This window comes from Brachycentrus maculatus, unplaced genomic scaffold (assembly GCF_059751285.1).
Source record: "Brachycentrus maculatus isolate JH-2025_06_01 unplaced genomic scaffold, ASM5975128v1 h1tg000589l, whole genome shotgun sequence".
NCBI classification, from domain to species: domain Eukaryota; kingdom Metazoa; phylum Arthropoda; class Insecta; order Trichoptera; family Brachycentridae; genus Brachycentrus; species Brachycentrus maculatus.
Genome location: NW_028281329.1, coordinates 1,507,501 through 1,521,949, shown reverse-complemented (window position 1 = coordinate 1,521,949; position 14,449 = coordinate 1,507,501). Strand labels below are relative to the sequence as shown.

General features: G+C 31.9%; 1 protein-coding gene across 4 annotated transcripts in view; it reads left to right on the top strand.

Moving 5' to 3' along the window:
- mwh (multiple wing hairs) overlaps positions 1 to 14,449 on the top strand; it is a 138,080-nt gene that overhangs the window by 72,396 nt on the left and 51,235 nt on the right. For all 4 annotated transcript variants that reach the window (XM_088273614.1, XM_088273617.1, XM_088273616.1 and 1 more), the window contains one exon: positions 14,262 to 14,352. In XM_088273614.1, coding sequence (XP_088129740.1) covers positions 14,262 to 14,352 — 91 coding nt within the window. The remainder of the gene's footprint in view (positions 1 to 14,261; positions 14,353 to 14,449) is intronic.

The following is a 14,449-nucleotide window of genomic DNA, read 5'->3' as shown; positions in this document are numbered from 1 at the left end:
CATCGCCAGAGAACTGTTAAATTCCTGGCTCTGCTGTAGAATGTGGCGAATATTATGGATTTGATCCGCACAGGACCTGCCAGGCAGAAACCCTGCCTGGTTTTCTCTGAGCACCTGCATAATGGGGGCTCGGATTCTCTGCAAGATTACGTGGGCAAGCACCTTCCCAGGTACGCTGAGTAGCGTAATGCCGCGGTAGTTGTCACAGTTGAGTGGATCACCCTTCTTATGTAACACGGTAATCTCCCCATTTACCCAGTCTCTAGGGCATCGCTCTTCTTCCCACACACTGGACATTAATTGGTGTAAAGGGCCAATAATGCCAGTAACGCTGCATTTCAAGAATTCCGGGTGGATACCATCAACACCAGGGGCAGTCCCATTTTTCAATTTCGACACGGCAGCTATAATTTCCGCCTGTGTCGGTGGACCATCAGGTATGGCGACCGCCCGCGGAATGCTTGACGCAGCCTCCGAGGGAATATCGAGGATGATTGGTGGAGGAGGGCGATTCAAGACCCTGTGGAAATGATCACGCCATATTTCCTTTATACGATCCGCGTCAGATTCGATAACTCCATATGTGTTTTTCACAGCTCCAGGGGTTATCGAATTCTTTCCGCAGATCTTTCTTGTAATTTGGAATAATTTCCGCGTGTCATTTCCTTGGGCAGCATGTTCCGCCGTTACAATAAGAGAATCGAGATGACGGCGCTTATCGAGTCTACATGATCGTTTGACTATACGATCTTGGCGCCTGTAGTCATCTCTGAGGGTGTCCAGTTGGAAGGGGTCACTTTCACTGTCCCTCAGTGCTTTTAAGTGAGCGCGCTCAGCTATCTTTCCCCAAGTCTCATCTGACATCCAATGGGGTCTTTCTCCTATCCTGGGGCCAAGAACCTCATTGGCGGAAGAGTTGAGAGCCGATTTGAGACTAGCCCACTGCGCCTCAATTGAGTCAACATAAATGGACTGAGGATCGGTTTCTTGCTGGGCACGTTGTCCGACCGTTTCCTCGAATCTCAATCTTATTTCGGCACTCTTCAACTTGTCTAAGTTGATTCTCTTCCGCCGAGGACATCTCGGCAGACGTTTGAGCTGCAGGCAGATTCTTCCGACGAGTAACTCGTGATCACTATGAATGTCGGCCCCTCTGTAGGACCTGACATCGAGGAGCTCTCGCCGGTTAGCACGTCCATAGAGGACGTGATCTATCTGCGCTCTTGTTCGTCCATCAGGGGAGGTCCAGGTGTACTTATGGATGGACTTATGGGGAAATAGCGTACCGCCAATGACAAGGTCGTTAATACTAGCGAACTCGACCAGTCTTTCTCCATTGTCATTGGCTTGCCCATAGCCGTGCCTTCCCATCACCGTTGGGGCAAGTGATGGGTCTGTTCCGACTCTCGCGTTGAAATCTCCCAATACTACCACGCGGGTTCTTCTTGGGAGAGAGGCGATGACCGCATGGAGAGAGTCGTAAAAGGCATCTTTTGTTTGGACATCTGCAATTTCGGTAGGCGCGTAGCACTGAAGGACAGTGACAGAACTATCGGCCGTTTGGAGGGTGACGCGTATAAGCCTTTCAGAAATTGGTTCCCAACTAAGCAAGCACTTTGCTGCTCTTTCTGAAAGGAGAATTGCCACCCCTTGACGGTGATATCGTTCTTGGCCGGAGTGCAGACACATGTGACTATCCAACAACCTCTTTCCAGATCCTTTCCATCGCGACTCGCTCAGTCCTAGGATGTCTAACTTGTAGTCATCCATGATACGAGTCGCGTGAATATCTTTACCGTGGACCTGCATTGTCCGCACATTGTACGTTCCAATCCGGAAAGATGAATTGTTGGATAGGAGCCGTTTAGTGAGCGCAGTCCTAATACCACAGCCGGGTCGGGGGGTGCCAGAGAAGCCGGTGTCCGAGGCATTTCGTGGACTTATCGTAATCAAAGGGTTTAGGGAGGCAGAGTGATTGGCCCTGCGCTCCCGAGGCCTGAGGTCCGAGGACCCCTCACCAGGTTGGCTCAACCTTGTTTCCCGCTTTGTCTGGCCTCTCTTCACCAACCTGCTTGGCATGGGAGACCCTTCTGGTAGTTAGACTACCGCCATAGCCTGGTGAATCACTGAGGCACGCAAGCCCCCTCACCGCGACAAGGTGGGGATCAAGAGGGGGAAAGTAAAATAAAAAAATAATTCACATTATTTTTTTATGTTTTTAACGTAATAATGATTTTCAACAAATTTTATTCTTCTAGTTGTAACTAATTAAGAGTCCAGAATAGTTATTTTATTCCCATGCGAAATTCAGTGTTATGATTACCTGATTCATGAATAATTACATATTATCTCCACCGTTTCGTGTTGAATCAAATTGATAATCTGTATCATTAAAGCCTTGAACAAAATATGATACGGTCTTTAAACTCAAAAAGAAAGCATAACAGTTATCGCTTTGGTATATTATAATTTCCTGAATTTCTTTTTGCTTTTTATGTTTGCCAAATAAAAACGATTTTGCGGTCATAATTTATTTAAACAAATCAATCAATCATTTTTTTCTTGAGTTTAAATTATGATCATACAATTTATATTCTAGGTTAATTCATTTTATATTCTGTTTTTTTACGGTAAACGTTGATTTTCAAAATCCGCCAAATATATCCGTTTTAAAATTGCAATTGCAGGTCATTTAGTATGTTGAGCTAAATTATTTATTTATATTTTAAAAAACAACAATTTGAATTAGCGGATGTATGATTTTTCATTACGAAAAACGCAGACCAAAATTAATTCATTTTCATTTGATAAGGTATTCATAGTTCATTTATTATTTTAAAACGATTCCATCAAAATCGACGATAATGATGTTCCCTCGGAAATATTTATTATCTTTCCAAACAAAACATGTTTTTTTAACCACAATTTTTATAGCAATGGCGACGCCATCTGTTGGACGTTAATACCTAATATATAAAATTAAAATAAAAACAACACTAGACATTGCTCATAGCTAAAAACGTGCTTCTTGACAGCTGCCATCGACTCCATTTTCAATGTTTTCGATTGCATCGCTTTTTCATAGAATTTTAATAATTTCATTTCTTTGCATGTACCTACTTATTGGGAAATGGAACATATTATAAATATTTCAATTTTATTTTTTTCATTTCCATTTAACCAAACTGAGCCACAGCAACGCATTGTCGCGTAGGTCTAGTTATATCGTATAATACAATCTGTCTACAAGTGGGTAGATATATATTTAAAAAAAATAGTAAGATATTTCAAAGGGCCATTTTTTGTTCGTTTGCACAGTTGTGTACTTTTGTAGTATAGTAGTTACTTTTGTACCATAGATTGATGGTAAAGGTTGTGCCTAATATTTGAATACAAATGTGCATTTTAACCCCAGCACTTGATCAAACATCCACTTTACAAACGAAGTGCATTACAAGTGATCGCAAGCTGATTGACAACCTGATGAATTAAATTTTGTAGTTTCAGGTTTCATTTTATCAATGGAAAACACTGTCTGATTCAACATATATATACAAAATGTAGTACTTATCGTCACTCTCGTGACTAACTGTCGTTTATGACTTTTTTTGGAATTTCAATTAGAAATAGTTTTATGTAGGTTTCTTAAAGCCAACACATACTTATTTTGTATTTTGATAACTGTTTTGTTTACCATTTATGAGATATCGAGAATTTATCTAATTTTCATATTTATTCGAAATAATAAGTAAATCGATATTCCATTAAAATCATTTACTTTACGGTTAGTCATTTTCACATTTTTTACAAAAATGTTAGAAATGTTAGTATATAACCAGTCACCAAGGACTACCGGTTTTCAGATGTACCCGTCTCTTCGTCAGGACAATCACTACACCAGCATGCAAACAAAACTGCACGTCACTACCATAGCACTATAAACATACCTACTTACATGCGTTTTAGTCGAACTGAGGACCAACAAGCACAAGGATTGCGTGATGTTGTTCAACAATCCTTTGTGTATGTTAGTCCTCAGAATGCCTGTCATTAACATTTTTTGTATTTATGTACGAAGAGTCCTTTGGTGGTAACGTGTTGTATTTTTTGCATGCTGGTGAAGTAGTTGTCCTTACGAAGAGATGGAAATTGAGAGAAGAAAAATTTCGGTGAGTGGTTATTATAATACTATTTTTTTTTTTCAAATGTGTATTCGATAAAAAATTAAGCCTTACATTTTTTTATTGATAAAAAAATAAAAACAAAATGTACTTTTAAAATAGACTGCTTGTAATCGCATACTTTTGATATTAGTTAAAGTTATCTATAAAATTTGTGCAAAGGCAGATACGGCAATTTATCGAGAGAACGACTAAATGTATATACTTGTACATCTGTATATATGTACATATCTTGTCATTCATAAATTCACACTTATTGAAAGAAAATATGAAGACAGAGTTGAATCATATTGTTCATTGATTCGAGTTGTGGACAAAAAAAAATCAAATTAAATACCTCAAAAAATCTACACAGGAAAAAATATGGTGGGTACATATCATAACAGTAAAAAAGACATTTATTTTCATGACCTAACTGAGAATGGTAGCAGGAACCTTTTCGACGGTAGCAAAATTTATTATCTGTTGCACTATACAGGTGCCCAAGCAAATTTTATCAAATATTAGATATTAAAAAAATTACTGTTTTTTTTTTAAGTATGTGATAAACATGATTTGTCTTTAATCCTATGTGATTTCGCAACGGTTCAATTAAAAAATGACAACTGTATACCAATATTATAATAATTTTGCCTAATTATTTTTAATGTTATTCTGTTCATATCTCCACTTTCCATCTCACCGATACTGGTTTTGGAAACATTTTATTTAAATGGAGCTTTAGAGTACAGAAGGAGGATGAGGTAAATTTCTATTAAGCATGCAGCGAGTACGTAAAGTTCATAAGATCACAATGGGCAAAGGTCAAGGTAGAATATTGCAACCTTTTCATCGATAAACACGTTTTCTCAGTTTTAAAGTTGACTCTAGTACCTACCTAAATGCTTAGTATTATTGAGAATTCTTAAAAAATGTTATACACCATTATTTTTATTGCGTATTATCACAATTATGTATTTTTTTTAAATAAGGGTATGAACACACTAACTAACATACTGATGAATCCCGTTTCATGGTTGAAGACACAGTTGACTGTGGTACGGGTGTAGGGGGGATTGATTAAAATCCATTGGAAAAATAAATTAAGAAAAAAAAAATAGTTTCCTTATTGTGATATATTTTTCGTAGCCTTTTTTTATTCCCATTGTTTTTTATTTAAACTGATAACCTTATATTAGGGAGATTACAAAAAATTTAACTTACAAATCTTTGCTCTTAAAAAAGGTAGTATTTTCTCAAACGGAAACCTTATTCTCTTAAACAAGTAGGTAAAATAAAACAAAATGAGTTACAAATGTTTAATTACTCATTAAGCTGTTGTTGTTGCTATATTTTAATTTACCCGTTTTATGTTTATGTTGACAAGTAGTGACAGACCAAGCTCGCTTATTAATTCAATGTCATTCTTTTTTAAATAATTTATTCTCATCCAATTAAAATTGAGCTCATATTGTGATAATCTTGTTTTGCTAGTCATCAGATAGATTTAGTCATGAGATCAAACTGCTGGTTGATAAATAATATCGTATAAGGCAATAAATAACTGATTCCGATGTCCTTTTATTTATTATTTATGTTTATTTATTACTCAGATACTGGAGTCTCGCTATTTGGTCAAAATTTGTTTCTGGAGGCTAGTTAAATTAAGAGTCATAAAAATGATATTTTTTTTCATAAAAATAACTCAATTTTAAATTATATCCTAGATTATAGGTAACATGAAATTAATAGCTATTGAAGAGAGCGTATGTTGGATGACAGATATCAGGGAAATTAAATTACTCTAAAATGACTAAATTTGGGTGGTAATGAAGGCAAAAATATTATATTTTCAAATATATAAACAGCATTTGGTGAGTCAGAAAATTTTCCTTTTACTTTTTTGGGTAAATGAAAAGTGGACAAGAGCAGGGATCTAAAATTGTCTAAAAGGCAATTTTAATGTTTGCATATATATTTTTTCGATGTTTCCAAATTACACAACAAAAAATATGATCAATCTTCATTAAAAAATAAGATTGATCTTCCTGTTGAATTACCGATAAAGGTTCGTGAGAGTATTTTTAATCAAATTTAATTTTTAATAAGTTATACTTTATACTTATAGAGAGTCAGCCGAATAGCAGGTTTCCATAATAATTTATTCAACCTGATAAAAAAGTACCTACCGGATGTTTTAAGATTAGATTAAATAAGCGACATTATCAATCAAATAATGCATCAAACATGACCGGATAACATTGAATTAATTATGGAAACTCAAAAATATTTTCACAGTGTCTCACGATAAAAAAAAACTTTTTTTAAAAAATACTTGTGTATGTGTATGAGTGTATGTATTTCTATGTGTATTGCATGTGAAAAGGTTATTTTAGGACATGATTTAAAGTTACCACAAAATCTTTATTAAATATACTTATTTGGAATACTTCAATTTAAATTTTCTTTAAATCTTATCGGTTAATATACGAGTAGTGTTTAAGCGTTGTGGTATGAGTAAAATATATATTTTGTTAAATGTTGCGATGAGAAGCCATAATTATAACATACGAATAATAACTATAAAAATACACGCAATGTCAAATGTTTTGAAGGATTGCGTGTAAACTAAGCTTTCTAATTTGATTTTAAATGCTCCAAATTAAAAATACACTGAAAGCGAAACCGACACCTTGGCGTATGAATAGTCCCTTATACGCAGCCATTGTATGGCGTTTCTAAATTTGTATGCTAGATTTTACTAAACGAATAAGTAATGATCACTCTTATTTTAATTATTCGATCATCTAAATTTAGACTTCGAGCCGGAAATAACAAGAAGAGAAACTACACTACTCAAATGAAGTTTGATTGTTCATTTTTGTATGCAATTGATTGAACAAATTAAAAAATAACAAATTTGAATTTTTAATAGATTATGGTCACGAATCACTTAAATACTTATATGTTAAATAAAGCAATATAACATTAAATTTGATTTTGCTATGTATGTGTTATTATATCAGAAAAAACGCATCATCCTCAGCTAATTTAATATATTTTAACGAAATATAAATTAACATTAATGTAAAAAATCGCAATTAAAACGATCAAATTGATTTCTTGCCGAAACGTTTTGATGTTCACCGCTGAAAGGAGAAGTTTCATTAGGTTTTAAAATAACCATTTAATTTCGCCATTACAACTGAAAAGATGTTAATTATTATTTTATTATATTATAGCTATCTGAAGATTCTCGAGTGATGTTTGTCATTGTAATTTTATAATTAGTTTTATTGTAATGCATTTGCAATACATTTACTATACGAAACTCTGCTATTCATTACTAATTGAAATCAAAATTTTGTATCCTTCTCTAGAAAAACTCGATCTCGTGGTTTTGTATACTCTCTGATTATCCTTACGGGGTACCCTATTTAAATAAGGACTTTAAAGAAGCTGAACGAACTATTTTATATTTTTTATGAGTGCGATATTACTGACTGACTAGTAAACATAACATGTTAACATATTCTGTTATTTTTGTGTGACGAACTGTCAATAAGAAAAGGATCATGTTTTTAAATATTAACGAAACTCAAATATAAAAAACATAGATACATGTATTCAATTAACAAACTGATGGCAAATTTGCACATTTCAAATTCTGAAACATTTTTTTTTATGAAAAACATTTATGTATGCTTTAGTAAAAATCATCGGTTACATGAAATTAATAGATATTCAAATATAGATTTTTTTAGGAAATAGGAGTTATTTTTGACATTTTCCAAATCTATTTTCTTACATTTTGTATCATTAAAGAACAATTAAAAATCCGTATGTGTTATTAAATTTGAGAAAACCGCCATTTTAAATCAATGACCAGTAAATGTATTGCTCTTTATTAATTTATTTGTTTATCAGTTTCGAGACGTATCCCTCTCTGTGTAAAGACAATCACTAAATAATATACATCTATTGGTGAGATGAAAAGAAGCTTTTTATTGAGCCGAAACCCTTTTATTAGTATGTAATTGGAGATAATCCAGATACATACAAAATGTTGTAAAAAAATATTTGTTTATTTATAACATATTTTAAAAATGTTGCGTGTACATAATTGATAGTTTTAAAAGTGACCTAGAAAATTCAATTCGCCAAAAAAACTATGAAAATAATTATAAACATACCCACTTCAGACCACACGTATAATTTCTTATTTTTGTTTTGTTATCCAACGTTAAGTGCCCGGTACAAGATGTTATTATTTCGATTTTTAAGGTCAGAGTAATCACTTCTACGGCTGTCACGGTTTGCGTGATTTGTCATGATTCGCGGTAATGATTTAATGATTTTGGGATATGTTGACTCGTCACCGGGTAATGCGGAGTGGTAAGCGCGCTTGTGGTAAGTCGCGTGTCCGACGGGTGAAACTGTCGCTCAATTACTCGTAACGAGAAAGCATGTGATTTGTGGCGTTGACTCCTCAACTGTCATTTGGCGAAATCATTCCGAATTTCATTTCTACCGGTTCTTAATTTAATTGTAAACGAAGAACCGGTAATAATGAAATTATAATGAAAATTTCTTCTATTTTTAAACAATACATGTATTGTATTTTTACGTATGATATTCTTCATAGGTACACAAATACTTTTGTATTATACGTTTCACTACAAAAGGGTTTTTTTTGTTATCAATGTAAACTTATGTACTATAGTCGAAATGATTAATGAACGGAAATTGGATGTCTTCATATAATATGACTTATATAATTGAGAAGTTTATCTAAATATACTAAAATTATGGAAGTATGCTTCTAAGTATGCTAAAACTATTCTTACTAATGCATTTCAGATGTACTCTCATATGACACAAGAAAACATCTCACAGCAAAGTAGACAAATCACAGCTAACACACTTCATGGTAACATACAGAGTACGTCTAGACCCAAAACACAGAGACACATCAAACAAAATAATACATACCTCTTAATAACCATTTGCTACCAGGTGTGGTGGAAGAGCAAATAGAACGCCACACCAATCTATTTTTGCGAACAATTGCCTCTTCCACATTCATGCATCTTCTTATATTTGCATACCTGTCGATTATTCTGAGTCCTGACCTCTCCACTTTGTTGTATTTGAAATACTTCATGCCAAGTTTTCCTCGGTCTTCCTCTGCTTCTTTTACCAACCACATTCGTTTTATACATTTAAACATAAATTTGTTTTACTATTTTATCTTTAATCATTCTATTCTCATACCCAAACCATCTAAACACACCTTTCTGAATATCATCGATAATGCTTAAAAATATAAATATAGAATAGCAAAAAAGTCGGTACCAGCAATGAAAAATTGCTGCGCTAAAAATCTGTGTTATATCCGTGTTTTAATTCATTCGTCTCTCTTTCGTTGTAATATAAAATGTTAATTAACAAATAAATTTAAAGAATCGGTAGCATTTACATGAAATGGGAGTGCTATTGGCGTTTAGCTATTACATTTTAAAAGGAAGCTAATTGCTTTTTAATCTTCATTCCATAATGAACCATCTCTACAAAGTAGATTAACTGCTGAGATTTCACGTTCCTAATCCGAAAATTTATTTAAGTTGCCAGCTTTGAAAAATATTCTGTGAACTTGTTCGATATCGACGGCAAAGTCGTGTTCATAAAGTGGCAATAATAATTCACCTTTTGAAAAACGAACGTGGCTACTCGTATGAAAATCTCGCAGCACGCGCGCTGCGGTCAGATCGCCGGCCGCTGTCAGTTGGTTAGTTGGTATTTTTTGCCTCCAATCACGTAACTGTATAGTCAAGTTGGCGGGAACTCTTCCATGGTATAAAGAAAGATGGAGAGTCTGTTACCTTTGTAGGAAGCGTGAAATTAAGTTCTTTTTATATATTTGAAAAAAAATGTTGGCCGAAGGTAGTAATCTTGGGAAATACCATACATTGGGATATTTCCTCCTGGTCGTAATTCTTTCCTGTAAATTATAAACCAAAGCGATTCTTTAATTCACTTTTTATTTTGTGCACTTCATTTCTTTTATTATCTATCACTATTTTTTACTTTCTTTTTTCTTTTATCATACAACATAACTTATCTCACTATTTAAACAATATATACTAATACTTAATTAATTTATACGATATATATATACATATATATATATATATATATATATATATATATATATATATATATATATATATATATATACAAATATATATTGTTATTTTTTTTAATATTTTCATTTTTGATCATAAAGTTTTTTTTTGTTTTTTTGTGTAAAATAATCTTAATAGTACGTTTTGCATTGATCTTAAATGTCATCATTTCACGCATAAATAAAGTATTGTATAAATTCGAGCAGTATTCTACGAAAACGAGAATGTATTATATGTATTTAGGTATGTATATTTTGAAACACATTAATCTTTATTCACAAATTAACTGAACGTTTTGCACGACATCCGAAATGTTATATTAATATGGGTCAATTTAAGAAAAGTACTTAAACGCTACATTTTTACATGGCAACATTAAAAAACGCATAATTCAGCTGTAATTATTCTGGGAAATGTACTGTCAACCAGTATATAACAAAGTTTGTGGTCGCATAATTTTTTTTAATTTATTATTACTTATTTCAAATTCTCCTTGTCTTATGTACAAGGATATATAGCATATTCAGTTTATATATCTTATAAATTATAGTGATTGTGTATAGTAAATAATAAACCTATAATGTTAATCCCTAAAAACAATACAAAAGATATAATGGATAGTGGATGGTATCACAAAGTCAAGGGCTCTAGATTCGACCCTTTCTCTGGCATAATTTATTTCCTATTTTGAAACACGAGGCTCTGATGTTTATGTTAAAAATGTATTAAAATTTTAAAAATTATAAAATATAATTTTTTTCTTTCAATTAAAAAAAATCACCAATAATGCTTTCAAATTGAAAATATATTCACGTTTTAAATGTGTAAATAAAACACAAAGGTTTATACAGACAAAAAAAGGTATTCATTATTCAGCGTGCAAAAATGAAGAGCGGATTTACATAAAGTTTAATTATAAACATAAATATTTTAAAATTACTGTAATACCATAGACTGAGTCATAAAAACTAAAATAAATAACTATAAATATGATTAATTCTGCATGAATTCGCTATTAAAAGTCATAAAAAGTTTTTAATTTGTAGTAATACCACTATTCATCTGGTGTATCCATAAAATAATCGTACAAAACAAACTGTATTTTTTTTAAATATTACTTTTCATCGAGCGTACATGGCATCTGTTGTCTAGTGTAAGAATATTATTATTAGGATACTGATACATGACTGATTGCTTAAATTAAGTTAAACTTTATTTGGCAGAAATTAGTTTGTATTTATAATAAATAAAAAACAATAAAAATATAATAAACACCTTTGAATCGGTAGAAACTATATTTCAGATGGAATATTTTAATAAAAAAAATAGTAATAAGAGTGAAGAATAAGAGTAAGAATTAGTAATTTCTTAATTACAATGTCCGCCTCCGTAGTGTAATGGTCAGCACGCTCGGCTACCGTTCTGGAGGTCCCGGGTTCGATTCCCGAGGGGGGTAAAATAAATATAAGTGATTTTTTCACTGTCATATTTATTAAATATCACCCTGGACTGGTACCTGAAGCGGAAGGCTGATCACCTTTCCTTCATGTGTAAACCATCAAGATAACACTGCGTTTATATGACGCAGTGCCCTATGCACCATTGGGGTGCGGATAAGGGTTTTATTATTATTATTAATTACAATATACAATCAAAGTGTAACTTTGTTTTAAAATCACTATTAATATTTTATTATAACCTTATTATAATGTCTACCGGTTTCGAAGCTAACCGCTTCTTAATCAAGGCTGATTAATTGCACTTTAGATGGATTTAATAAATTGCAGAAAATAAAACCATACAAAAGTGTTACAGGCAGGCGGTACATTTATCAAACATAACAAATTGGTCTTTTTTGAAAAAGTGATTATCGATTAATTTTTTTAATTACGAAAAAACTGTACAAAATCATATCTCTGGTACATCAAGCGTCTTCGATATATGTCGTTATTTTTTTATATTTAATGTATTTTTTATTTGTACATGTAACGTGGCTTTTACATATTCATATAGTAAAATTATGTCTTTCAATCACACTAGAATCTGATAATTGTAAATAATAACGATATAACATTCATCCATAAACCTGCTGTTTTTTAATGAAGTATATTAATGAAGCATAAAGAATATTAAGATTTTTTCCAAATTAATATTCATTGAGTTTTGTTGAAAAAAACGAATCTGATTGCGTTTACATCTGTCTTACCATTTATATTATAAAATGACAGCAATTTAATTTATTATTAGATTAAAACCAATATTTTTAGCTTTTCCACTTTTTTATTTGACCAGCGACCGGGTTTCGTCGTTACCGACATCATCAGACCAGTCTGATGATGTCGGTAACGACGAAACCCGGTCGCTGGTCAAATAAAAAAGTGGAAAAGCTAAAAATATTGGTTTTAATCTAATAATAAATTAAAAATGCAATTCCATCACGAAGTGTCAGTGGATAATATAAATCTATGACAGCAATTTGCTTGACAAATGATGATGTTAGCTTGTAAAATATATATAACTTTTAATAGGAACACTGAACATCGACAAGAGAAAGCTTAACATATCCCGAATTGAATATATATGAAACCAAGTCAAAATATTACGTGTTTTAATTACATATATAATTATGTCCGTGTCGTTATTATTTTAAAATTAAACATGCAGTAAACTGGGTGATAAATATGTTTTTCCAAATGATTGTGTGAAAATATATCAAGTATTTTAATTTTACTTTTACTATAATTAAACAATTAAACTATACTGTCTTTTACAAGATAATGTTTCAGTCAATTAAAAGTTTAATGTGAATTTTATCCATTATTTCTAGTAGTACATATTGTTGAAAAGGAGCGTGATGATAGAATATGTAGATAGGATTTTGCTTCTTAACTACTCCCAATGTTCATAGTCGATTTACAATTTAGAAATAGTTTGGTCATGCGTGGATAATTTACCGAATAGTCTAACATTAATAAAACGTAGCCAATAACAAGTTAGTTCTATCAATTACTCTTTGATTCGTTTCAAATCAATGTATTTACTTGATGATAATGGCTTGTATTGCTCTATAAAGTAATGAGATTTTTTTCAAATGATTATTACACAAATAACTGTCTTGTTCAATCACTTTTATATACAAATGAAGAGTAGCAGTCGATAACCTTTCAATTGCTTAAATATAAGTGATAGTATGCATAAAGCACACATGCTTTTCATCAGTATTTACAATGTAAAGGGTTTTCTTCAAAACAAATAGGCAAAAAGTGTTGTTTTTTCAAGCAGAACTTCGTTGCATAAATTATGATGTTATATATATTGAACCTTAGAAATTAAGGTAGGTAATGTATTTATAGAAGAAGGAAGAAATTTATATTCAAGAAGGTTATATATGTAGGCAACATATTTTAACCTTCTTGCTTTCTTTACTTAAAACTACAAAATACAAGATACATGCAATATATCGTATCTTGTATTTTGACCGTTTGTTTCCGATTTTTTAAATATTTTTGTTTTACCACAACGTTCTGTAACATCGTACCATGCTTTATTTACCATACATAGAGTATTGGGTTTTGTCAAAAATAATGTATCTGCAGTAAGAAATAATCCGATTTTTTTATGTGCAGATAGAGTATTTTTGTAATATTAATAAAATTAATAAATTTAAAAATAAAAATAAACTCCTATTTTGGTTGTTTATGTCAAGAAGGTTTTTAATTGGCTTCTGGAATTTTTTGAGATAAAAGAAATGGTCTCTAAAAATTTTTTTTTTATAAAGTTTTAAGTATGTAGTTTTTTAAAAGCTTTATTTATTATGTACCAAGACACCGATATATTTTTCTAAAAAATATTTCTCACCTGTTTTAGAATTATTTTATTTAAAGCAACTAATCATTTTTGTTTGTTTTTATTTTAGTGAGCTGACGTACCGAGCTGAACTTCAGGACGCCATGGCTCCAAACTCCTCGCAAGGACAGCGTGGGGGCTGGGCTGATGAGACTGCGAGGGTAAAATTGATTTATATTCTATTGAATTTCTTATTTGTATTTCTTAAAAATATGTTAAGCATATAATACTCATATTAAACAAAATTTACTTACCGAA